We start from the raw sequence: 27,612 nt of genomic DNA on the forward strand, positions 1-27,612 counted from the left end.
TGTTGCCTTTTCTTGGAAGCTTAAGAGTCACAGAGGAAGTTGGGATGGATGCCATTCCTATATTCCCCCTTCTAGAGAAAAAACCTGGGACCTGCAAAGGTTATCTACTCCAGGGGTGGGGAATCTGTGACCCTCTGAATCTAAACTTCACAGAATAAATCCCCTCAATAAAATTTGTTTTATAAAACTCGGACTCAAAAGGCCACACCCAAGGACCACATGCAGGCTTGAGGTCGAAGGTTCCCCCATCTCATCTACTCCTAAGACTTTTTCCCAGGCCTAGGAGCTCAAATACACCCCATTCCTTGATCTCTGCAGGATCATAGTGCATGGGAAGGCTCTGCTTCAGGCTGTCATACCTGGTTCAGCCAAAATCTTCAACTTCCAGGAGGAGCTGGGCATGTCTGAGGAAGAGGTGAGCCTAAACAAATGGGGAGGTACCCCAAAGCTCATGGGGCAGCACCCTAAACCTAGAACCTTCAGGTTGGGCCCAGCTAGCATCCCCATTCTTGTCCTAGGCGCTGCAAGTCAGTGACCACTACCCTGTTGAAGTGTGCCTGCACCTAACTGCTCAAGGACACCAGGAGCTTTGAGAGGCACCTGCCATGTTGCTCCAGAGGCCCATGCTCTACACTTCCAATGTGGACTTAGGAGGCCAGATGGAGCAGAATTCTCTACTTTAAAACAGAAGTACTGAAAAGCTTCATTACCTGAAACCAAAGATTGTTTTTTTCATGTTTTCGGCTCCCTGAGAGGCATGTTTTCTCATGGTGTTTTATAATACATAAATACCTGAGTATCTAAAGCTCAAATGATCTATGCTGCAGACCTGGTCTCTTTATTCAGACTTGTTGGCCCAACCTCTCCAACCTCTATTCTGAAATCAGTCAAAATTTCCAAGATGAGAGAAGAGACTAAGGCTAGGAAAAGCTAATCCAGTGAGAAGGTAACACACACGCAACCAGGTAGCAGTATCTAGTTTATTTTATGCCTGCGAAAGGTAGATGTGCCCAGAAAAGCATGCACCCCTCATGAGTGGAGTGCCCGCCACTTGTCCAATGGCCCTCGGCTGGGGATGTATTTAACCCCACAGCCATCAGGAATGAGACGCTTCTCAGCTATCATATCCTCAAACTCATCAGCATTGAACTTGGTAAAACCCCATTTCTTGGAGATGTGGATCTATGAGAAGGTAAAGAAATAGTCAGCCTTTGCCCAAGCCCTCACAATGAAAGCACTGTTCTCATTAATGCACTTTAACATGGGAAAGGAAAACTTGCCAGTCAGTCAGGGACAGGTAGACATCTTTCCTTCTACTCAGGGGATTATCTCCTCCCTACCTGGGAAATTAAGGAAAACAGGCCACCCACAGAAAACAGAATAAAGTGTACCTTCTGGCGACCAGGGAACTTGAACTTGGCTCTACGCAAAGCTTCAATCACATGTTCTTTATTCTGGACCTTGGTTCGAATTGACATGATAACTTGGCCAATGTGTACACGGGCTACAGTGCCCTGGGGCTTCCCAAAGGCTCCCCGCATGCCAGTCTGGAGCCTAGGAAAAGTAGAATATTAAGAAGCTCTCATTTCAAATTCTGTGAAGTAGGCGTTTGCTTATTCTTAGCTAATACATAAGTGTCTCCGAGGTCCCTTAGAATACCCTGTATTAAGGACAAGGTACACACACAACCAGGGAAATACTGTCCGCAACCATTGCACACCAGCCCCACACAGAATTGGGTTGGTCGGCTTAATTGGTTGCAGAAGGGTAGAGTGGGAACTCCCACTTCCCCTAAGACACAGTACACGCCAAAAGAGTATTTATATCTTTAATGCCTATGCTTCAAACTCACTGCTATATTTCCCTACAGATCATCTGGATAAGTCAAGAAAACAAGCAACTCAAGTATGCTAGCATACAACCTGCTTAGTTCATTAGTGGCTCATTCCTGACATCACAGAATGTCAAAGGATGGAAAAAGCCTTAGTCTTACCTCTGATGTGGAGAAATAAGGGCCAGCAAGTAAAGTGACTATCTGGAACTCTAGAATCAGTATTTGCTCTGCTACATGACACTGCCTGATCAGGCAACAGGGATTCCCCAAATGTAGGCACCTTCACACTGTACCCTTCTGATGGTCCATGGTAGGGATGGGGGGGAGCAAAGGGAGCAGAATACTTATAACAAGTACCATGACGTAGCCTTGAATCATAAAAATAATCTCAGTCAGTTATTCTATAGGAAAACTCTTCTTACCTATCAGCCCCAGCACATGACAACATCTTATTGATGCGGATGACATGAAAAGGATGTAGCCGCACACGAATATGAAAGCCATCCTTGCCACAACTCTTCACCATGTACTTGTTGGCACAGATACGAGCTGCTTCCAAGGCTGAGGGAGCAGGACAACATATTTGAAGTGTTTATTTTGACCAAGCCACAAAAAGAAGAAAAAAAGAGCTGTTTATGCCAAAGTGAGTTTTGGAAGGGATAGCTGCTAGTTGCTGTTATATAACCCCATTCTGCAGTACATCCCAGGTCCTGAGGGTGGACCTCCTGAAACCCAGTTTTTTTTTTTTTACCTTCTGATGACAGCTGTTCATATTCATCTGACACCATATGGCCACACAATGGAAATTCATCCACTTTCGCTTTCTTTCTACCAAGATCAAAGATTCTTATCTTGGCATCTACATAAAAGAAAGTAAAGAAGTCAGAGCTGTAATCCATGGTACCCTGGTGCCTAAGAGGCAGTTAAGTTACTCATAAATACTAATTATGTAAGAATGGAGGGGATTAAGTTGAGGAAAGCCAATCTGGGATACTCTTAATTGCCTCCCCCTTCCCTTAGTGAGAATGAACTACCCAACACTTACCAGGAACTCCCCTGCAGAAACGGGACTTTGGGTATGGCTTATTTTTACAGTACCTATAACTAAAAAAAATAGAGGTAACTCAGTCTGGTAATGAGAAGTCATTAGCGCTGTCTGACCTACGTTTCTGGCCTCTTCCATGAAAATCTCCAAGCAATGGCTTTATAAATATCCCATGTTATCCTCACCACCACAGTGTGAAGTAGATGCTATATATTCCCCATTTTATAGGTAAAGAAACAACTAAAGGTTAAGTGACTTGCTCAAGGTCACACTGCTAGTGTTTTGAGGCAGGATTTTAACTCAAGTCTTGAGTAAAAATCCAGCGGCTCTCTACTGTCATCTTCTTCATCTGTAGTGAAATTTGTTCAAAGTCCACCTGATAAAACAACGGAAGCTCAAAACCCATTTCTCTTACTGGCAAGCAAGAATACTAAGAAACAGTCAAGCTCGCCTTGCGTTTAAGGGCCCAGACCCGGGAAAGGAGGCCACAGTACGGCTGACAGGTGAGAGCCGCGGCCGCGAATGAGTAGCGACTTCCTAGCCTTCCGGGATCCCCGCATCGGACGTTGCGGGAAAGGAGGAGGGCCGCAGGGCCGGGCGCAGCATGACGCAGCATGATGGGCTTTGGGCGCCGCAACCGAGGTCCGCTGCCAGGCTTGGGCTGCCCCCTGCCCACCCCTCACCCCCCTCGAGGCTCACCAGACAGCCCAGCGAGGCCTAGGCGGCTGCTACGGCCTTCCCGGAGTAGCGCCTGGGCCTACGCACACGTGGAGCCCGGCTCCCCGGCCACTTACCAGCGGGCAGGACGACGGCCCATGGCGCCGGCGCCAGCAGGGACTGTGTCTGCAAGGAGAGAAGGGAAACAAGGGCTTCTGTCGAGGGCAGGGCCGGAGCCAGAGCACGGGGCTGGGTCGAGGCAGAAGCACTGAGAAACGAACAGCAAAACCGACACACTCACCTCGCCGCAGGGAAAGGGACGCCGCACCCGCTGCGTACGCCTTTTATAGGACGCCCGTCTCCACCCCACCCGACCATAGAGTTCCCGGTTCGGGCGTGCCGACGCTCTGCAACTTCCGTCGGACCATCGAGAAGTTTGGCCACGGAGCCTGCGCGCTCGGCCTGGGAGCGGCGGTCTGCGCAGAGCGACGTCGGACGCAAGCATCTCAGTAAGGGAAGGGCTTGAAGAGCTCCAGCTCCGCCCCTTCATGCATAGTCAATTACTCCCCTGGGAACCTCGCCCTACTCGTTGGCGAGTCAAAGAGGAATTGGGGGGGAAGGGAGTTTTCGGAGTCGAATCCCAGCTACTTGCCGTCTCCTCTTTTCTTTTCTTTTCTTTTCTTTTCTTTTCTTTTCTTTTCTTTTCTTTTTTCTTTTCTTTTCTTTTCTTTTCTTTTCTTTCTGGGAAATTTAATCATTTTATTAATAAGGCCAGCAGGTTATTAAAAAAAAGTATAGTCACTTGGCAGTCTTACAACCAAAGACCCCCTCCTCCTCTTCCTCCCCCTCCCCTCCCCTCCCCCCCCCCCCCCCGCTTGGCCTAATCAGAGCGCCCCTGAAGGAGGTAGCGTCATTCTCCTTCTGGGAGGACAGCCGGGGGCCGGGGGGGGGCGCCCGGTTGGGCGTGCGCGTGTGCGCGCTGCCCCGCCTTCCGCCCGCTTTGAGCCCCACTGCCCTTGACCCTTCTTAGTGGCCACATCTGTTAATTGTCGTTCAGTTGGTGTACTTCCTCGGGGAAGGAGTCGTTGGCATTTGGATCGGCCTCACCCAACGAAAGGGCACAGTTATTTCGGACTGAAAGTACAGCCGCATTCGCCGCACCTAGCCATTAGCCCTCACCATTTCTTTCCAAATCATTTTTTTGAGAATTCTGTCTTAGAAAGTTAGTGCCCAGATATTTGATCTTATTATTCTACACGACACTTTAAGGGAGTTTTTCTGGTTAATTGTGGAGGCAATCTGGAAAAGCAAAGGGGGGGCATCAAAGTTGCTGCAGCGGGGGTGGCGGTGGGGGGTTGGACACTTCTCTCCTTTTCCTTTTCCTCAGATGAGATTAAAGGAGAGAATAGGTGGTTGGCAGCCAGGTGGCTCAGTGCTAGGCCTGGAGTCAGGAAGAAACCTGAATTCAAATCCAGCCTTGAGCACTCACTAGCAGTGTGACCCTGGGCAAGTCACCTCACCTCTGAGCCACTCGGTTTCTTCAACTGTAAAGTGGTGAAAAATAATAGCACCTACCTCCCAGGGTTGTTATGGGGATCAAATGAGGTAATATTTGTAAAGTGCTTAACATAATGCCTGGCACATAGTGGGTGTTTAATTCATAGATACTTGTTCCTTCCCCTTCCTGATTTTCTCTGGTTGACATAGAAATGTAGACAATGTTTGGATTTCTCTCATTGCTGGTTAATTTTGTAAAGTTGTTCATTGCAATTGCCCTAGAGAACAGAAAATGAAACACTGTAATAATGATGGCAATAGCATTTCTCTAGTATTTTGAAAAGCATTGATAAATGTTATCCGCATTTTACAGATGAGGAAACTGAGATTAAGTGACATGCTAGTAAGTGCCTGAGGTCAATTTTGAACTCAGGTATTCCTGACTCCAGGCCCAGCCATCAACCACCCATTCTCTCCTTTAATCCAGTCTCTAATGAAGAGGTAGCCTTTCTCACCTTTCTTGCCCTCAACCTCTCTGCATGGCTTGACACTATTGTTCATCCTCTCCTTTTGGACATTCTCTCCTCTTGGTTTTCATGATGCTGCTCTCTCCTGGTTCTCCTCCTATCAATTTTGTTATTCCTTCTCAGTCTCATTGCTAGATGATCATCTGTGTCTGACCTCTTAAGTAAAGGTCTCCTTCAAGCCTCTCTCCTGAGCACCCTTTCTTTGTAACCTCATCAGTTCCCAAGGGTGTAATTGCTATCCTATTCAGATGGCTCTCATATCTACAGATGAAACTCTACTCTCTCTCCTAAGCTCCAGTCCATCATCAGTGTGCCCATTACACATTTCCAACTGGGCCAAACATAGTCATTTCATTTTTAAACATTTATTTTTAATGGCCCATCCTTTCATTTTTTAAGATATATTTTATTCCCCTCCCCATTACATGTTAAAACAATTTTTTAACATTTTAAAGTTTTGAGTTCCAAATTCTCTCTCTCCCTTACTCCCTCTCCTCTCCCATACCTGAGACATTAAGCAATCAGATATAGGTTATACATACACAATCATGTAAAACATTTCCATGTTAGTCATTTTGTTCAAGAAGATTCAAATGAAAGAAAAAGAATGAATGAAAGTGAAAAAATAGCATGCTTCAGTCTGTATTCAAACAATATCAGTTCTTTCTCTGGAGCCAGATAGCATCTTTCATTATTAGTCCTTTGGGATTGTCTTGGATCATTGTATTGCTGAGAATAGCTAAGTCATTCACAATTCTTCATTGAACAATATTGCTATTACTGTATGTAATGTTCTGGTTCTGTTCACTTCATTTTGCATCAGTTCGTGCACAAACACAAACATTTCAAAAGCAACATGTCTAAAACAGAACTTGTTCTCTTTCTCCACCAAAGCAATTCTTTTTTCAAAACTTTCCCACTTCTGACTAGGGCAAGACCATCCTTCTAGTTACCTAGGTTTATAACCTTGGAGTCTTCCTCAGTGCTTAACAACCCCCTCCTCAGCTGCCAAGTCTGACCATTGCATCTCCTTAATATCTTTCTCACCCATCCCCCTTTTCTCCGTTTGTATGGCTCTGATGGGGTGCTTGTGCTTGTACTTGGACCCCAATTCCTTCCAAGTCCCAGAAACACTGTCTCTGACAACCACTCCCCAGCCCAAGGACACTGTGCCTAGCAGTTATTCATACATGGGCCTCAGCACGACCCTTATCTGGGCTGCTCAGGCCCCAGCCCCCGGATCATGTATCTGGAAGCCTCCCAATTTTTTAGTTGTGAGAAAGCTTTCCTCTGTTGCAGAGCATTTTCTCATGAAGACAGAGGGAGAGGGGTGTCCTTGACCTGCCCAAGGACTCTTCCTCCTGCCAGACTTCAAAGATCCATCCCCCTTCCTGTCCAGTATACTGCCTGTACTTTCCCATCCATAGCCCCAAAGACACCTGCACCTTTGGATTACCTCATCAGTTTTCCTGGCATTTCTTTCCCATGCTCTTTTCCATATAAACTCTAGCTGCATTCTCAGTCTCTTGCAGGATCCTTTAAGAATCCTTGCCCGCTGAAAAGCATAACAATAAATCTTTGCCACCTTGAGTTAAAGAATGCTTGAGTCTGTGAATTATTCCAGATGACCCGTCCTGTACTCTGGTCTTTGAGGGGTCACAACCTCTCAACCTCTTACACCGCAACAGCTCCAACCCTGAGTCAGTCCCTCAGTCTCTTTTGCAGTAGCCTGATTCCATCTCCCCCCTTTTTTGGATTTTATATCATTTAATTTTTAATGATATTTTTTTCCAATTACATATAAAGACAATTGTTAACATTCACTTTTTGTAAGGTTTTGAGTTCCAAATTTTTTTTCCATCCCCATATAGGTTATATATGTACAATCATGTAAAACATATTTCCATATTAATCATGTTAAAAAAAACTACAAAAAAAAATAGTATGCTTCAATCTGCATTCAGACTCCATAGTTCTTTCTCTGGATGAAGATAGCATTTTCCATCATTAGTTTTGGAATTGTCTTAGATCATTGTATTGCTCAGAAGAGCTAAGTCAATCATAGTTGATCACTGTACAATATTGCTGTTACTGCGTACAATGTTCTCCCAGTTCTGCTCACTTTACTCAGCATCAGTTCATGTAAGTCTTCTCCAGGTTTTTCTGAAGTCTGCTTGCTCATCATTTCTTATAGCACAATAGTATTCCATTACATTCATATACCACAACTTGTTCAGCCATTCCCCAATTGATGGGCATCACCTCAATTTTCAATACCACACAAAGAGCTGCTGTAAATATTTTTGTACATGTGGGTCCTTTTCCCTTTTTTATGATCTCTTTGGAATACAGACCTAGTAGTAGTATTGCTGGATCAAAGGGTATGCGCATTTTTGTAGCCCTTTGGCATAGTTCCAAATTGCTCTCCACAATGGTTCCATCCTTCTTTTCTAAGCCATCTTCCACGTAGCTGCTAAATTGATATCCCTAAAGCACAGATCTATGTCCCTTTCCTTCCTGCCTAATAAACCAGATAACATAAAGCACTTATTATGTCTTGTACCAGGCACTGTGCTAAGTGCTTTATAATTTTTATCTCTTTTGATCTTCTCAACAACCCTTGGAGGAAGGTGCTGTTATCATCCTCATTTTATAGCTGAGGAAACTGAGGCAGACAGAGGTGAGGTGACTTACCCAAGGCCACACAGCTCAGAAGGGTCTTGTTTAGAAGCTCTGGGGTTCCCGGTGGCTTCTAGGATAAAATATATAAAGTCACAAGGTCACAGATTTAGATTTAGAAGGAATCTAATCCAAACCCCTAGTTCCTAGGTGGAAGCAGAGGGCAAGTGATTTAGCCAAGGTCACATGGCTAGTGAGTGGCAGAGCTAAGATTCAAACTGACTCCAATGCATTTCTCTTTCCGCTGGAATATGTTATCTCTTATACTCGCACACTCCAGTCAGACTTGGCTGAAGTGTGGGTTGTGTTTACCAAACTTTTTTTTTTCTCTTTCTTTTTCATTCTTTGTTATAAGGAACAGCTTACTGGGTACAGGAGGGAGGAATATTGATAAAATTCATCAATAAATAATTCTGGACTCTATATGGGGGTTCTTAACCTGGGGCTTGTGAACTTTTGATAACTTTTGATAATGTATGTAAACTTTTGATAACATATTTCAATATGATTGGTTTCCTTTGTAGTTGGCTGTGTTTTATGCATTTAGGAACATAATTCTGAGCAGGGATCCATTCACAGGCTTTCTTAGACAGACTCCCTCCCTGTCTGCTGTTGGAGGGTCCAGCACACAAGAAAGGGGAAGAATCTCACCTCTGTGCCCCACACAGATGGGAAGCTGTTTCTTATAGACTTTTGATGTCGTACCTTTATCCCAGTACATTCATTACAATATTTTGCCTAGCAGTTCTTTTTTTTTTTAAGATTTTGTCTTTTATCTCCAATAAATTATTCCATTTATTTGATGAAAATGTTCATACTATTCTTTATTTAGACAAATATACCATTCTACAATATAATACAATACCATAAATATTTATTAAGTGCCTCCTATGTGCCAGGCACTGTGCTAAGAGCTAGAATTGTGTCTTCTTCCCTCGGAGACTAACTTATTTACACTTATACAGTTATTTGTATACTGTCTCCCCCATTGGAATGTGAGCTCCTTGAGGGCAGGGACTAAATTTTTGCCTTCCATTGTGTGGGGACTGGCCAATAAACCTAAATCTTGTGCTTGGCTGATACAGTGTGTAGCTAGACTTTGGAGCATGTGTCGACATTCTGCAACTGGTTCGGGTCCCCTAATCCTGTGGCAAGGTGGACCCCTTTTAATTGGCTGTGGAACTCTGGTATATTTGAAAGGTACCAGGGTGAGTCTGTTGGCTCAGGCTTTTTCTGGTCTGGTTGATGTTAGAGAAGGAAGACAAGCTGCTGAGAGCCTCCAGGTCGGGGAGGGAGCCTCAGGCACCCTTACACCTGAGCCAGCCTGAAGCTGAGAGGTCTGTGGTGTCTTCCTGCTTTTAGGTGAGATTAGAGAGAGCTACAACCTTGAGAGTTTTCAGAGGTCAGGAGAGTGAACCACTAGAAGCAGGGAACTGGAGTCCTTGCTGACATTTTCTGGAAGCTGAAGGAAGGTCCAAGCAACCAAAACAATAGCCCAGAGCAACCTGGCCCAGCCCAGCTCAGCCCACAGACTCATGCATCAGCCATGCTACATTTGGAAGTGAATTGGGCTGAGTGTGTGCTATGTCTAACTGTGTTAGTCTGAACCCACTCTCCCCAGGGACCAACGTGGTATGGGAGTGGGGGGTGGACAGGGGAGAGCAGGGAGGTGCTGGGGAAAATGTTTGTACTTCTGCTCTTGCTATGTCTTTGCAGTAAATGTCCCTTGGTAAAAAGCTGGTTGATGTTAATTAGCTAAGTGGAATTGGAGTGCTACTCACTGGCAGTTGGGGATGGGGTGGGGGGGACAACATACCAGAATGAAGGTATAAGCTGATAGCATTAGAGCCATGCCTTACCCTTCAGAGGTAACCCTAGAACTCTGAGGAGGAGAACCCTAGAACACTTCTCTGGGAGAGTGAGTCCAGCGGCTCACCACATGTACAGAGGACCTTAGCAGAGATAAAACTGGGCCTTCCCATTTGCAGGAACCCCTTGGAGAGATCCTTCAGGGATTACTTTCATTTTTGAATACCCTAATTTGGGGATGTGCATTAGAGGGAAATTGACCATTTTTTTCTTCTATTTGTTTTAAGTCATAATCAGACGGTCATTTTTTTTTCTGGAGTGTGTTACCTTTACAATCACTTCCTTTTGAGATGATTTTTACATTTGTTTATTCGTTGGATGATTAAGTACTATAGCTGAATTCTGTGTAAATGCTGATACTGAGACTAATACAAGAAGTGTGATCTTGCAATACTAAAATGTTCTCTGTGTGTGTGTGTGTGCGCGCACACGTGTGTGCACATGGTATGTTTTTAAATAGACCTAGAATGCTTGCCTTATTGTGAAATATTTAAGCACTACGAACTTACAGGTTTTTATGATGGTCTAGAAATTCTGAATAATCAACTAGGGTTGATGTTTAATCTATTTTTATAGGGGGCCTCACTGTTGTTGGGGGCTTATTTGATCTAACCCACAGGCAAACGAGGTCCGGTCCCCAGAGCTAGACTGGCTACAACTCCCTGTCATGATTCTAGGGGTACCCCTGAGGGGCAGTGGGATTTTCTCTAACAATATCAGTTCAAGTCTCCAATCTAGTATGACCCACCTGGAGATAGTGGGCCATTTCCACTGCTAACCACTTCTGGGTACAGAATAGTCCAGGGAAAAGTAGCTCTCCTGCTTACAGGGTAGAGTCTGCACTGCCCAGTAAGTTCAAGGCTGGTTCCTTCCAGGCTCAGCCAATGGATGTCTGGTGGTTCATCTCACCTTTTGAAATCTCACAAAGCCCTATACCAAAACACAGAAACAGAAAGCATCTCCATTCTAGACACAGTCTTGCCTAGGAGGCCATGTGTTCATGGCAAAACACACCATGCTAGCCCTCCAGAGCTCAGATTGTTGTTATTGTTGGGTTGTTTGTGGTTTTTTTTTGACAATTGGAGTTAAGTGACTTGCCCAGGGTTACACAGCTAGTAAGTGTCAAGGTCAGATTTAAACTCAGGTCCTTCTGACTTCAGGGCTGGTGCTCTATCCACTGCCCCACCTAGCTGCCCCTCAGATTATTGTTCTTATAGGAAGGAGAAAGATGACTTCTCCCTTCGACACTTTTGTACTCACACTCTTTTCAGGAGATGGATAACATGCTTCATCATAGGTTTTCTGAGGTTGGTTTATTGCATTGATCAGAGCTGCTAAGTCTTTCAAATTTGTTTTTCTTTACAATTTTGTCATGCTTGTATAAACTGTTCTCACTTCATACTAGTGAAGTTCACTTGTTCACACTACCTAAGATTCTCTGAAATCATCCTCTTTAATAATTTCTTACAGCTCAAAAATATTATATAACATTTATATCTCACGGTATTATCCTTACTCAACCATCAACTTACCCATCTCACTTGTTTTTCTGTTGAGTTCGATGTTTCCTTTATTATGTTTCATTTGTCTGTTTCAAATAAGTGAGGTTTATCTGAGGCCTCAGTTGATTGTTAAATTTTGGTTGTTGAATACTCAGTGCACAGTTGAATTAGCTCCTATACTATGTTACCTGTTGCTTTAAAAGAATTGGTGTCAGCTATAGCACATTGTATTTTGAATACATTAATGTCTACTTGAAGTGATTGTGGATTTAATAATGAATATTTGAAAGTGAACTGAATTGCACTTCATTGGGATGGTGTTAATACAATGCTGGGAAGAAAGCCTGGAGTAGCTACCAAACTGTTAGAAAATTTTCCTAAAATCATCATTCAGTGGTGTTTGAGTCATCAATTGCAATGATCACTTAAGGATTCAGTATCTGAAATAAAACAAGTTAATCATTTTAAAATCTTCCTGGATTAAATTTTATTCTATTTCTCACCAATCTAATAAAAATCAAACCTGGCTAGAAACTGTAGCTAAAGAACTTGAAATGATTAAAATTGGTCCATCTTGGCCCTGAAATAGGCAGCGTGTTGTTTAGGAACAGCAACTGCTGGTTGGCGCCCACATCCTGTAGTACATGTGTGCACTCACCTTCTTAGCGGTGTTGGGCACAGAGATGAGCTAATGTTAATTTCTTCCTAGTCTTTGCAAAGGCTTTAGAATTGAAGAATTTTCCTTACCTTTCACTGTATTGTAGTGAGGATCACTTAACTTCCAGAAAGTGCAAAACTTAATCCAATGAATGCACCACAAGAGCTTTGGAAAATTCGTATTGGTACTAAAAGCATGAATCTCTAACTGAAGTTCCAATCATGAGATAAGTTTAAAGATATTCCATTTAACAAGTCATTCCCCAGTTCATAAATGGTCAAAGGATATGAACAGGCAGTTTTCAGATGAAGAAATTAAAGCCATCTATAGTCATATGAAAAAATACTCTAAATCACTATTGGTTAGAGAAATGCAAACTAAAACAACTCTGAGGTACCACATCACACCTATCAGATTGGCCAACATGACAAAACAGGAAAATGGTAAATGTTGGAGAAGATGTGGGAAAATTGGAACACTAATGCATTGTTAGTGGAGTTGTGAAATGATCCAACCATTTTGGAGAGTAATTGGAACTATGCCCAAAGGGCTATAAAAATGTGCATACCCTTTGACCCAGCAATAGTACTTCTAGGGCTATATCCCAAAGAGATCATACAAATGACAAAGAATTGGAAATTGGGGAGTGGCTGAACAAGTTGTGGTATATGAATGTAATGAAATACTATTGTGCTATAAGAAATAATGAAAGAAAAACCTGGAAAGACTTGTATGGTATGATGCTGAGTGAAGTGAGCAGAACCAGGAGAATGTTGTACACAATAACAGCTATGTTATGTGGTGACTAATATTGATAGACTTAACCCTTCTCAGCAGTACAAGGATTTAAGACATCTCCAAAGGCCTCATGATGGAAAATACTATCCACATCCAAAGAAAGAACTGTGGAATGGAGTTGGAATGCAGATTGAAGCATACTGTTTGCTGTTTTTTTTCTTCTGTTATGTTTTGTTTCCTCTTTCTGGTGGTTCCTTCTATTAGTTCTAATTCTTACTTACAATGTCACTAATGTGAAAATATATTTAATAGGAATGTATATAAATAGCCTATATCACATTGTGTACCATACTTGGGGAATTAGGTGGAGAGGAAAGGAGAGAAAAATTTAAAACTCAAAAGCTTATGGAAGTGATTGTTGATAATTCAAAATAAATTAATAAAAAAAAAAGATATTCCATTTAGAGGCAGCTAGGTGGTGCAGTGGATAGAGCACTGGTCCTGGAGTCAGGAGGACCTGAGTTCAAATCTGGCCTCAGACACTTGACACTTACTAGCTGTGTGACCCTGGGCAAGTCACTTAACCCCATTGCCTAGCCAAAAAAAAAAAAAGATATTCCATTTAATGAAAATCATCAATTTAATGTTCTTCCTAGGAATATGTTGCTAGAAAATATAATTGAATATATGTTATATTGTTTATTGGATAGAAACAGTTAAAGCATTTAAAATTATTTTGACTTGTTAGAATCGTGTACTTGGCCTTAAGAAGAACTCACTTCACCATGGATGGCTGGTGAAAAAAAAAATTGTGTTATTAAGCAAAATTTTAAAACATGAAATTAATTTGAATGATTTTGAGGATTTTGTAAATAACAATATAGAATCAATGTTCTATTCCCTACAAAAGGCTAAAAAGATGGTTAGCACTCTTGCAGTCAGTACAGCCGAAGCTGTAAAAGGTTTTAGTTTAACGAATATAATGTGTACTAGGGTGAGAAATAGCTTAACAGTAGATCACATAGCAGATTTAATGACAATAAACACAGTAGGAAAAGAAATCTGTCCAATCATGGTTGAATCGCAACCACAGGTTGACTATGAATATGAGAATTCAGCAAAAATCAACAAAAGCATTATGAGAGAATCAATTGATTATATGAAATTTACATGATATTGTATATCTTATTATTATTGTAAATTATGGGCTATGCATCCTTTATATCAGTAAAATTCATAATAAACTTATGTGCCATGTACATACAGACTTTTTTTGGGGGGAGATCCCATTGTTAAACATTTATTAAGCACAACTTCTTTCATTATTTCTATGTTAGCACTTCATCATCATATACTTCCTTCCAATTGTGCAAATAAATTTGCCTTTTGAGATTTTTCTTGACTCATCTTTGTATTTCAAACTTCCTACTTCACCTCTGGTGAAGGCTTGAATGTCTTCTCTTACATTAAAAGTTCATTTTTTTCCTCCTGTAGTATTATACTTAGCTTTTGCAGGTTATTTTTTTTTATTGTAACTCTATATCTTTTGCCTTTTGGAATATTGTATTCCAAGATATCATTTTTACTAGAACATGCTAGGTCTTATGTGATGATCCTGACTGTGGTTCCTTGGTATTTGAATTGCTTCTTTCTGGGTGCTTGCAGAAAGCATCCAGAAATTTTTTCTTTGATATGAGAGACTTCTGAATTATGGCTCTGACATTCCTGGGACTTTGCTTGTAGGGGTTTCTTTTAGGAGGTGATCTATCTATCTTGCCCTCTGGTTCTATCTGGGTAGTTTTCAATGACTACTTCTTGCAATATTATGTCCAAGCTTTTATTTTGATCATGGTTTTCAGAGAGTCCAGTGATTCTTAAATTATCTCTCCTTCAACTGTTTTTGAGATCAGTTGTTTTTAATATATCTTCTATCTTCTTAATATTTTGATTTCCTAATATTTCTTGCTTTCTCATGGAATAGTTGATTCCTGGTTTTTTTTTTTCTTTCTGGTTTTCAGGGAGTAGAGTTTTTGGACCATGTGTAAACTTTCTCTTCTAAATTATTTATTCTTCTTCCAATTCTTTTCTCCAGAGACTTCCTTCCTTCCTTCCTTCCTTCCTTCCTTCCTTCCTCTGCAGTTGTTGTGGAGTTATTCATTACTTTTGGGGGACAGCCCTATATCTATAATATTTTTTGTACTGGTTAGCATTTTATTTGATTTACTCATCTCTCCAGCTTTGGTCCCTGAAATTGAGGCTTTGTGCCAGAGCTAGGCCCTATTCATGTTACACTTTTTGTTTGTTTGGTTTTTTTTGCTTTTTGGTGAGGTGATCAGGGTTAAGTGACTTGCCCAGGGTCACACAGCTAGTAAGTGTTAAGTGTCTGAGGCTGGATTTGAAGTCAGGTCCTCCTGACTCCAAGACCAGAGTTCTATTCACTGTGCCACCTGGCTGCCCCTTCATGTTATACTTTTGGTCAGGGTTGTTGACCCTACTTGGGTAAGAAACCCTTAGTCCTCTGGATTCTTAACTGTGGTTGGGTTTATCTAGATCTAGGTGATCAGAATGCTGGATCTTTGAGGCCCTCTGTGGTATGTCAGGATAGAGTGCTTAGGGATCTCAGAGCTCCTGGGTCTTGACTGCCTGAGCACTGCTGTGCCATTCTGGGCAATGTCACTCTAAGGCTTCCAAAGTCCCCACTATTGTGGGAGTTTCCTAGTCTGAGTTCCTTGACAGCCCAAGGAGAATATTACCCACCATCAAGTCTGCAAGACCCCTGCAAAGAGTCAAGAAGGGAGTACACAAACTAAAAGGAAAAACAATTTATTAACATGCCATGGAAGACCTTTCAGTCTGGTAGCAGCTTCAGTTTCTTAAAGTACAGACTGGGCTTTTACAGTTTTTTAGGCTTTTTTAGAGTACACAGCCAATCAGTGGCATTCTGAGGCATCTCTAGTCTCTTCTTCCCTCCACTCTTCTCCAAGGGAGACTTCCACTTCTTCCAAGAAGGAAGCAGGAGGATGAAGGCCAGAGACCACCACTCTGCTCTTCTAAGAGAGAGAGGGTACCAGGCTAGAAGTATATCTATTTGATCCATATATATATGGATCAAATATATATATATATATATATATATATATATATATAATATATATGTATATATAAATTCATCTGGGGGTATTAGGTTTCAACTAATTTCTGATCCCTTTGTAATTTTGGGAGCAAAGGGGGACCCCAATCTTTATATCCAAGACTTGACCTCTTTCCCACTGAATACCAGTTCCGCAATGAATATCTACAATAAATAGCAAAGAAACCTAAATATCTGAATCATAGCAAAACAGAATTTTGAGGAAGTACATACATAGGAGAATATATACTAGACAATACAGAATAAAGGAATAGGGCCATGATGAAGACTGCCCACTCTTCTCAAGTCTTCCCAGAGTCTTTTCCTTCAGTAACCTGAAGTGGGGTTTGCCTCTTCCATCTTCTCTCTCCAAGGTGCCTAAAGCAATGCAACTTGAAGCTTAGAGAGTCCCAAAAAAGGGGACTGGAACTCAAAGGATCCTGAGGGAGACCACCCAAGAACTAAAGCTCTTAACCTCTCACCAACTCTGCCTCAACCTTGACACATTGGCATTCATCTCCACCAAATAAGGAGAGAGTCCTGTACCAATGGGCTTTAGGATTGGGTTATATTCCTTCCCTGGACCCAAACTCTTCATGGTCTCTTGCAAAGATCAGCTGGGACAGGCCCCAAACCTGTAAATATGCAGTAGAAACACAAATATCAATGCGTTAAAACAACAAGGATGATTTTCCTGGCATCCCAAGTAACCAACTTTTGGTACTGTTCAAAATGAAATAAAAATGCACATTCACAATACATACAGTAGACATGGCACTATATAGAGCATCACCTTCAAGGATGCTACAGTGACAACATGCCTCGCAACATACAGGACATGTAACATACACACATTTCAATAGTATGTGCATATCCATAGGATACAGTGATCCATCCAATGGAATAAGCTTAGCTAACTAACAAAGCAAAGCTAGCTACCTGCAACAATGACACTATCAATAGGTTTATATAGAAAAGACAACAATATAAGCAGTAATGGGTATGCAAAACAATTAACAGAGACATTGCTATAGCATGCATACAGCACAAAACAGCCAAATGAACATCATAGTAAAATGAAAAATAAGCATTCCCAAGCATGTAGTAATTCACATGTACAGCAATAAACATCTGCAATTACATGCAAGGCACATTTCACAGGCGCCATCTCTAGTACTGTCACCTAGAGACGTGGTTTACCTGTGACATCATAACAGTCTAGTGACTGGTCTAACAGGCCTCGTTCCCCTGTTACTGATTCTTCAGTTCCTACGTCAGACCATCAGGATCATTATAGACTTGTGTGTCTACACCTGGGCTGGCAGCTAGGGCAGGTTGGCTGTCAGTACATTCTAGCCCCCTGGGTTGAATCTGCACCTGAGGAGTCTCTGTAGTAGTTTTGGGCAGGAGAGAGGTTGCTTCCGGGTTTGGATCTCCTGCCCTGTAATAATGCACACAGTTTCCTTCACTGAATGCATCACTTTCAGTGCGGTCTGAACGTTTTTGTACAACTGGTGAACAGTTTCTTTTCCTCAGCCTTTTCCTAGATCAGTGTCCATTAGTTTTCTCCACCTGGTCATTAGAAAGTCCAACTAACTCCTAGAAGTAATAGGTGATTGTGGTGAATAGTACTGATAGGGACCTCTCTGTTTTCTGGGGCTTTTTTGTAAGCAGGCAAGTTGTCCAGTCTCTCAGTTACTTTGTAGGGGTTAACTTTCCATTGGCCAGCTGACTCATAAATCCCTGGACAGATGAAAACAGTGTTATCCTTGTCTTCCATGTAAGACATAGGAATCTGGCAGTATCCACTATGCAAGTCCAACATGGAAAACCACAGGCTGCCTAGCAGACCATCCTTGACATCTTGCACCCATGGCATCATGTACTGGGCCACTTTAGTCTTTTTGTTCAAAGTTTATTAATCAACACACATCCATATCTTTCCATTTTTCTTAGGCACCACCACTATGGATGATATACAAGGGTTATTGGATTCTGTGATGGTGCCATTGTGATGAATGAATTCAGAAAGGACATTCTGACCTCGCTCAATATGCCTGCAATTTGACCTTGACTCTTTTTTATGTTCATCTTGTTCCTAGCTAGATGGTGAAGGACTATTTATGGTATTTACTCCCTGGAAGGGCTGGCTACTCCTCCAGGAACCAAATATTCCTAAACAGAATTGCTCTCAAGGATAGTTTTGAGAGCAGCTCCTTTTCCACAGATCACATATATATATATATATATATATATATATATATATATATATATATATATATATATATATATATATTTTGCAAATTGCCTACTTTGTTAAAAGGAACAGCTAAAAGCAAGTAGTCCCGACTTCACCTTTGGAGTCTCCCCCCAGGTGCAGATGTGTATCCTGGGATTTTCCTGTTAGGATTCTGGAGGCTGAAAACTGGGACTCCCCAGCCCATGTGATCCAGATGTAGATGGTTCCCCTGATGATGATGACTGATTGTGACAAGATTTGATACCGATTGAGATTTAAGCATGTTGTTGTTACCTATTGGGACTTACTAACTCTAACTCTATTCTACTTACTCATCTTAATCCTATTTTACTGTCTTAAGAATAAATACTTTTACTATATACTTATATATAAATCAAACTTGAGACTCTGTGTCATTTTTAAACCACTCTGAACCAAAACTAATTTAATCTGCAGTAAATAAGGCTGCTTAGCAATACATTTTTTTTTTTTGGCGTCATGAACAGGATTGGTTTTGAGATGCCATTATTCTCAAGGAAAACAGCTCTGTTGAGTGCCTGCATTCCAGGGTGGGAGGATATGTCTTATGCCTTCTTAGATAAGGAGTGGGTGGTAGGAACAGGCTCTTGTGAATATTGGGAAGGTAAATTGAAGAAAGTAGAACCTCTGATTGTTTTACACTGTTTACAGAGTGTCCTATTAAAAAAAAGGGAAATTTCATTTGACTGTTTGCTAGAGAGGCTGGACTCTCCTGGCTGCCTATTGGTTCATGCACCAGCAAAAGATCAAACTGGTGGAGGAAAAAAGCTCGAGCAGGAAAAAAAATGTCTGATTTGTGTAGGGGATTTGTGACAAGTCTCTCTGAGCTTTTGGATTTTCCCTGTCATTTTTTGTGTTACCCTGTCTCTATTCGTTCTGTGTTTGTGTCTTTATGTGATGTGAGTGAGGGTCTCTGTGTAATCTGATACCCTGTAAGGTTAAAAATGCAACTTTTTCTTTTTCTCCCCCTCTCCCTCCCTCCCTGATTATAGCAGCCTCAGAGGAGGGGGTAGACAAAATAGAGAGAGAGAGAGATTATCATTTAGGTTATATGATTGGCAAAAGAGGACTTTAATCAAAGTCTACCAGAAGGATAAGTAAATAGAAGGAAAGGCAAGAAAGTTTAAGCATAAAGCATAAGAGGAATATGGGTAAAAAGACAGGCATAATCTATTTGCATGAACTGTGTCAACAGAGGATTTGAGAGTAATGGTTTGGAAACTTTTGGAAAATTATAAAAATTGTAAATTATAAATTGTAAAAATTGTAATTTCAATTGTAAATAAAAAATTCTCTCTTTCCCTCTACATTCCAACTCTGGCCAAGTTTGAATGTGGAGGAAGAGACAAGAAAGAAAGGGGGAACCTTTTCCCCTCAGATCAAAGAGAGGCAGGTTGACTAACACCATTTAATCTTTCCTGCCTCACATAAAAGAGAAAAGTTTTTGTGTACCGGAACACAACAAAAAGATAATTTAATTCATTCTTGTCATATTTTAAATGAAATGTGTCACTTCTAATTTGATAGGATAAGTCAAATTTATTATGCTGTTTGGCACTAAGGCAAATTGGGAAAATGTATGGATCTGAAATTAGTTAACTGGGTGACTTTAAGCAAGTTACCTCAGTTTACCTCACATGATTGGAAGGTGCCTAACATAATGCCTGGCAGAGGGCAGACACTATAAATGTTAACTATTATTATTATTAGTTCCTTAATTAGATATGACCAGTATACTATGCCAATGGTGATGAGATGCCTGATTTTCTATGTAAGGTCATTTGGAAATGCATTCAACAGAATTGGAGTTACCTGATTGGTAATGTGTTGCTTTCAAGTTTTAAACATCTAATATTGTTTCAAATCAGTAAACTTGTGTATCATTTATGTCAAGCAACTTTTCATAATTTGGATGTTATTCAAGTATGAACTGAAAGAAACTAAAGGATGGGAGGAAAATTGTGTAAAACCAAGTAGGCTATTTTATCAGCCCTGCTATTCTTGTCTTCTTTTTGTTTTTTTGTTTAGGCAATGAGGTTAAGTGACTTGCCCAGGGTCACACAGGTAGTAAGTATTATGTGTCTGAGGCCTGATTTTAATTCAGGTCCTCCTGAATCCAGGGCCAGTGCTATATCCACTGTTCTACCTAGCTGCTTCCTGTTCCTGTCTTATAATGTTTAATGACTGCCATTTAGAAAACCAGGTATTTCCACCTTTCCCTGTATTTAAAGAAGGGATCGCAGCTAAAACAATTTGACTATCACTTATGGAAGTTGTAAGATTGTTAACTAAGTTATTTGAAGTTGCTGTTTTAATGCTAAAACCTAAAATTGTTAATTGATTACTGTGTGTGTAAAGGAGGGGATTGGGTCAAAGCCTTATCTGGATTGTTTTTGCCCATTCAGAACAGTCCTCCTTGGAGTTTGGGGGTTAGTGAAGAGGGTCACCAGGATTAGCTCCTCCCTGGGGTCCATGTTGATTCCCCTTAGTTTGTAAACTTGCCAAGGACTCTGGAAACCATCTGTGTGGGCAAGGTCATCAACCCCAGGAAAAGAACTTGTTTGGGTTATGGAGTTCTTAAACAATAAACTTAGCTTGCTGAGAATTTGCAAGTGTATGTACAATAGGTAGGAAGGATCTCTAGTGATTGGCTTTTATACCAGGACAAGTTTAAATTTGAGAAGGAAAGATGTTAAATGAAATCCCTCATGTACGTGAGTCCTGGTTAATTTTTATTGCTTATTGCAACTCCATGAGAGTAAAAATAACTGTATCTGGCTCTAAGCTATGATTAGTGAAACTTGCTGTTTGATGTAAAAGGCTCTTGGGACAGTAACTAATTTTGTTTTGAGTTTGAATTTGGGGGGTAGTTGTCTGCATTAAATCAGTATCTGAGAGAAATGCCACAAGCTACTCGGAGGGAATATGATCCTATACTGTTAACAGGTGGAGGTGTGCATCTGGGAAAGAGCTGTGAGGACAATCTTCATCTCAGTCTAGGATGGGATCCTCCTGGGTCAGTTTCCCCATTGTGTTTCTTTGAAAAGGAATGTTTCCCACCTGATTATTCCTAAGTCTGGCTATGATGTCATATTGGTACTGCATGGTTGGAGAACGGTGACTCTTAACTGAATTCAAACAGAGCTAAGGATGTTCTATCCTATCATATTTGGCATGTCACATGTCCCTGCTTTTTTTCCTTTCATAGCAAATTTCTATGATCAGAGCAAGTGGTCGGTAAAAGACATGAGCACAATGTAAGTATACAAGATATTGCTATTTTGATCTGAATTTGTAGTCATTCCATGGCCTAAACAAGAGTTAAAATTAGTGATTAAACTTATGATATGTAAAAGATTCAATTTCTGAAGTATCTGTTGCTTCCAGAATGAATATAATTAGAGAAGGATAAACAAGCTTGTGAAACAAAGATGTGTATCTCACAACTAAAAGTTGTGAGGTTAAAGTCAGGAACCTCTTTTGCTTAAAGCAATACAATTATGTTAGTGAAGAGTAATAACTTATAAGCTATCTTGTCTTATGATTGAAATATAAAGGAAAGTTGAGTCTGAGTAATGGGTTCAAGAGATTTGAAAAGATCTGATTGAGAATATGGAAGGCAGATAAGAAGGTTTGGGGACAAATGGGGGACATCCAAGCCCTTCCTGTCCCTATATAGTTGCTTTTGGGTACTTTGTGCCAGTTTCAGATGATTTAAGTATGCTGAGCGTGAGAAAGTTTGACAGTATTTTAAGAAGAAAGAAAAATTATGTAGCTTGATTTGAAAATTAATAGCTCAATCAAATTTAAGATGGCTCTATCAGAAAGATGCCAGCTCATATTTACCCTGCTTCTGGTTATTTTCCACCTGTTCCTTTTTGGCCCTTGTTTGCTTAACCTCTTTGTCAGATTTGTCTCCTCTACACTCAGTGCCCTCCACTCGCAAGTGACCGCTCAGGCTGGATATCACCCTCTGTCCAAGACCATGACCCATCACTCCCTGCACTTGAAGTCAGCCAAGTTCTGAACACTGACTGAAGAACCAACCACTTCAACAGGACCCCAAGAGGCAGGGACAGCTCTATGTCCATTCTCAGCAGGAAGTAGTTTCAGAAGCTGAGACCTTCATCCCTTACCCCAAAAGATTTTGTGTCCCATTTGTTTGAGGGGGAAATGATGGGGTGCTTGTTCTCAGACCCCAGCCCTTGGATCATGTTTCTCTTCAGCCTTTATATGATACTATTATTGTTTATTGTTTTATCATTCTTTAATTGTTATGTATTTTGTCATCTAAAACAAGTAGACTCTCAGTAGATCCCCTTCTTAGAACTATTCGATGCTAACACACTAGCCAACTTACAGATAGATACTAATATTTCTAAATTGATTGACTGGACAATCTTCAGTTGGACTTGATGACTAGTTAACTTAGTAACATAGTCCTGATGAACTCTGGGTAAAATCACACCCTAGTAATAGACCAAGGGCCACTGAAATTATTGCACAAGGCACCAATAACACCGTCTCTCTTCTGTATTACAGCTTTGTGTATGCTACCATGCCATTATTAGTGGAACCCATATGGGATACTATAATAGATACCCCCTTGTTTTCTTTCTGGAGCTTCTTTTTATAATATTACATATAAACTTAGTAAGCATTATGGTCCTGTACTTATAAGTGTAGATATGCAAGCAATGATAGATCCCTTTACTTATATATGTGTTAGTTTTGATAATCTAACTGCTTTTCCAGAAAATTTCGCTCGTATTGCATGTAACAATTGTACTGCTAATAGAAAAGCCTGTAATAATCAAGTGTTTTTATGTATCTACCTAATAATTGGTCATATTGGTTTCCCAATGTTACCATTTTGTATCAAGGAGAAAGTCATAGCAATCTTTATTACATACCCAAAGCTATCTAAACCTCCTTCCTCATGGAAGATTTTAAATCATCTGTTGCAAACACCCCTTTTGCCCTTATTATACATATCACAATGCAATTGTAGCACTTCCTAGTCTCAGCATGTAGTCTCTATGCTAAATAACAATAACCATCCACATTATGCAGTTTGTGCCCCTAAAGGATACACTTTTTTGGTATGGATGTTATACTACTCCTATTTTTGTGTATGAAACAGCTCACCCCTCAGACTATCAAAGAATTTTGCTATCCTATGCTTGTCTTAGTCCCTGTGTTAATTATGGAACATATACTCTGAGGTTAGTGAATCCAAGAATTGATCTATTTCAAACACAAAGCTACTAGCTGTTGAAGGAAGGGTGTGTATGGTACTAAATACTTCATATGTATATGTAAATCACTGTAGGTGAGTTGACACTTGGATTCACCACCTCCATGAGATTGCTCAGTGGATTACATCTTATTTGATTGGTTTAATCCCCATTGGCATATTAATTCTTACATTTTTCTGTTTTGGTCCATGTGTTTTTTAACTGTATAACTTCCTTTGTTGTTACTTGGCTTCAAGCATTCACCTCCTACAAATGAGCTCACTAGAATGCAGGGCAGAATGTGATGAATGAATTCAGAAAGGACATTCTGACCTCGCTCAATATGCCTGCAATTTGACCTTGACTCTTTTTTATGTTCATCTTGTTCCTAGCTAGATGGTGAAGGACTATTTATGGTATTTACTCCCTGGAAGGGCTGGCTACTCCTCCAGGAACCAAATATTCCTAAACAGAATTGCTCTCAAGGGTAGTTTTGAGAGCAGCTCCTTTCCCACAGATCACATTTTTTTTTTTGGCAAATTGCCTACTTTGTTAGAAGGAACAGCTAAAAGAAGGTAGCCTTGACTTCACCTTTGGAGTCTCCCCCCAGGTGCTGATGAGTAGCCTGGGATTTTCCCTTTCAGACTCTGGAGGCTGAAAACTGGGACTCCCCAGCTCATGTGATCCAGATGTAGATGGTTCCCCTGATGATGATGATGACTGATTGTGACAAGATTTGATACCGATTGAGACTTAAGCATGTTGTTGTTACCTATTGGGACTTACTAACTCTAACTCTAATCTACTTACTCATCTTAATCCTAAATACTTTTACTGTATGCTTATGTATAAATCAAACTTGAAACTGTGTCATTTCTAAACCACTCTGAACGAAAGCTAATTTAAGCTGCAGTAAATAAGGCTGCTTAGCAATACAGCCATTAACCAACATTTCTCTGAGATGACTTCTGAGATCCTCCATCCTAGACAGAGGAATCCTCCTAGATCTTTCTCTGGTGGTCAGAAACTGGTGAGCTGCATTCTGTGGGTCACACTTTGAGCACATCCCACATCCTACTCATGCAATGAGAACATGGTTGTCCTCTTGCTGAGTTCCAGCCACCACTTATCCTTCCAATCTTGTGGTACCGGAGAATCCCCAGTCAAACATCTCAGGATTCAGCAGAGAGTGAACAGCTGGGGCTTCTGTGGTGTTCACTGAAATTTCTTGCCTCTATTTCCCTGTAAGCCTCTGCACAGTCTGCATGGATGGTCAAAGTATACAGATAATGGATCCCAGCTTGTTCCTTGCTGTGTCCTGCTAGAATTTTTTTTTTATTAATTTATTTTTAGTTTTCAACAATCACTTCCATATGCTTTTCAGTTTTAAATTTTTCTCCCCCTCCATCCCCAAGATGGTGTGCAATCTGATATAGGCTCTACATATACATTCCTATTAAACATATTTTCACATTAGTCATGTTGTAAGGAAGAATTAGAACCAATAGGAGGAACCCCAAGAAAGAGGAAACAAAACAAAACAAAAGGAAAAAAAGAGAAAATAGTATGCTTCCATCTGCATTCAAACTCCATAGTTTTCTCTGGATGTGGATAGCATTTTCCATCATGAGACTTTTGGGATGTCTTAGATCCTTGCATTGCTGAGAAGAGCTAAGTCTATCAAAGTTAGTCATTGCACAACATGGCTGTTACTGTGTACAACGTTCTCCTGGTTCTGCTCACTTCACTCAGCATCAGTCCATACAACCTGCTAGAATTTTGACAAGACTAGAGTTAGTTCCAATCAGTACTGACACTCCAGTAAGTGTTGGAGGGTCTGGATCTACCAGAACTAGAGCGTCCACTTTTTAGGTGGCACTGTTATGAGAATTTTTCATTCTCCTTTTATTAAATTTTATTATGCCATTTCTTTTGAAATATTTGGCTGACTGAAACCTACCTCTGTCTTCTGTTAAAAGTAACCTCACCTGGCTAAAACCTGACTCATGGAATGATAGTATTTAAGGGAAGACTTTTTGACATTCCTCAGATAAGGGAGTTTGAACTTCCTGAAGTAATTTAGCTAACTGTATTTAGGATCTTTCTGGCTCTGACCTTTTGATTTTCTTTGAGGCATACAAATCTCCCCCTTTCAATCAACCCCTGGTGAACCCTTCAATGTAGTTTAATTTGTAACCTGACTTAGTTTACCTATAGAGTTTATTTAACTAGGCCTTTTCCCTTAAGGGATCTATGAGATTACGATTCTGTTTAACTAAGTTTATTTGACCTTTATTGCCTAAGAGGCGCACCTTTATATGTTAAAAAAATTATTTGTCTGCTCTCCAATGTAATTTTCCCTGTAAAGGCACCTTTAGAAGCCCCAATTGGGGTTCAGGGTTATTTTCTGAACCTATGCTTAAGCATAATGAAATCTGGATTTATAACCTATGGAATTTTTGTGTTGTGACAGATTTATTTGGCAGCAGTAGATATATCATATGAACTCAATGGGAATCTATTTTTCCTGTAAGAACACCAGTAACTTCCTTAGGAAATTTCAAGCTCATAGGGTATGGAATTATCTTTATCACTCAAACCACCAAGTCCAAGCCCTGTCATAGTCTTGAAAGGCATTTTACCCAAACACTTGTCACTGGAAAATGATGGGTAACTTTTTATGTAAATTATATTTTATTTTTTCCAATTAGATGTAAAAATAGTTTTCAACATTCGTTTTTTATAAGATTCTGAGTTCCAAATTTTTCTCCCCCTCTCCAAGACATCAAACACTCTGATATAGGTTATACATATGCAATCATGTAAAACATATTTCTACATTAGTCAAGTTATGAAATAAGAAACAGAACAAAAGGAAAAAACCATAAAAAAAAACAAAGAAAGAGAAAATAGTATGCTTTGATTTGCACTCAGACTCCATTAGTTCTTTCTGTGGATGTGGATAGTATTTGCCATCATGAGTCCTTTGGAATTGTTTTGGATCATTGTATTGCTGAGTCAGTCACAGTAGAGCATTGCACAATGTTGCTGTTACTGCATACAATGTTCTCCTGGTTCTGTTCTCTTCACTCAGCATAAGTTCATACAAGTCTTTCCAGGTTTTTCTGAAACCCACCTGCTCATCATTTCTTATAGTACAATAGTATTCCATTACATTCATATACCACTTGTTCAGCCATTTCCCAATTGATGGACATCCCCTCAGTTTCTAATTCTTGGCCACCACAAAAAGAACTGCTGCAAAAATTTTTGTACATGTAAGTCCTTTTCTCTGTTTTATGAAAAACGATGGGTAACTTGAGATCCATTGTCCAGGACAGCATCGCAGTCCACAGTCTCCGTTTTTACCATCATCTCTATGTAAAGTACTATGAGTCCAGGTGGAGTAGATCCATAAGTAGTAGATGATGAGGTAAATGTGATTGTCCTTGAGGTCCAGGGTGACCTCTTTCCCTGGTCCTATTCCCAATTTCCCAAAGCTAGATCAGAAGATTTTTAGCTTCTTTGTCACTAAGGCTGCATTCTCTGTGAGTACATCCAACATGAGTATGGCCCTCTAATCCACAATGATAACCAAGGTGGATCTGTTACTCCGATGATTACCTGATGGAGGTGGTCTTATATCAGGCTTTCCTGCCCTCCACTCCTTTGGTCCTCTGCCTCCTCTCCAAGGAGAATAGGATTGTGCACTGCTGCGTCTCTTACCTGATCGTCTCCGGTTCTCTGACAGCAGCTCAGCACTGGTGGTTCTCTTGTCCTGCTCTGCTCCTGGAGCCCACACCTTAGAAGCCTGGAACCCACTAAGGCTGAGCCCTGTGCATTATATCAGGAATGCCTGTCTCCCCTCAGCCATTGTTGGCAGTGGTTCCTGGGTCTGCATAGACCTGATGACGTCAGCTGCATGAGGCTCATGTACCAAGCCTCAGAAGAGTCTCTGTAA

At 40.7% G+C, this 27,612-nt stretch overlaps 1 protein-coding gene, 1 non-coding gene and 1 pseudogene across 2 annotated transcripts; 1 reads left to right on the forward strand and 2 right to left on the reverse strand.

The window, feature by feature from the left end:
* Nucleotides 1-966: 966 nt before the first annotated feature.
* On the reverse strand, nucleotides 967-3,860 carry RPL10 (ribosomal protein L10). Its single transcript, XM_020975674.2, has 6 exons — nucleotides 3,674-3,860; nucleotides 2,880-2,938; nucleotides 2,586-2,693; nucleotides 2,257-2,395; nucleotides 1,392-1,554; nucleotides 967-1,182 (listed from the first exon to the last, which is right to left on the reverse strand). The coding sequence occupies exons 1-6, from the start codon at nucleotides 3,694-3,696 to the stop codon at nucleotides 1,030-1,032; spliced, it is 645 nt and encodes a 214-aa protein (XP_020831333.1). The 5' UTR covers nucleotides 3,697-3,860; the 3' UTR covers nucleotides 967-1,029.
* LOC144455086 (small nucleolar RNA SNORA70) lies at nucleotides 1,633-1,763 on the reverse strand. The gene has a single exon (XR_013483749.1). It is a non-coding gene; the product is annotated as a small nucleolar RNA SNORA70 (small nucleolar RNA).
* Nucleotides 3,861-11,791: 7,931 nt separating the features above from the next.
* Nucleotides 11,792-27,612, forward strand: LOC144455065 (E3 SUMO-protein ligase KIAA1586 pseudogene; annotated as a pseudogene).

The sequence above is a fragment of the Phascolarctos cinereus genome, unplaced genomic scaffold (genome assembly GCF_003287225.1).
Source record: "Phascolarctos cinereus isolate Bilbo 61053 unplaced genomic scaffold, phaCin_HiC Scaffold_8;HRSCAF=390, whole genome shotgun sequence".
Taxonomy (NCBI): Eukaryota; Metazoa; Chordata; class Mammalia; order Diprotodontia; family Phascolarctidae; genus Phascolarctos; species Phascolarctos cinereus.

What these genes read in the sequence shown, in the direction of transcription:
- RPL10 (XM_020975674.2), bottom strand. Translation starts at nt 3,696, where the DNA reads ATGGGCCGTCGTCCTGCCCGCTG. An exon ending in TTTCTGCAGGGGAGTTCCTG is followed by an intron (nt 2,694 to 2,879) that starts GTAAGTGTTGGG and finishes TCTTTTATGTAG; the next exon opens with ATGCCAAGATAAGAATCTTT. An exon ending in TCATGTGCTGGGGCTGATAG is followed by an intron (nt 1,555 to 2,256) that starts GTAAGAAGAGTT and finishes TACTTTTCCTAG; the next exon opens with GCTCCAGACTGGCATGCGGG.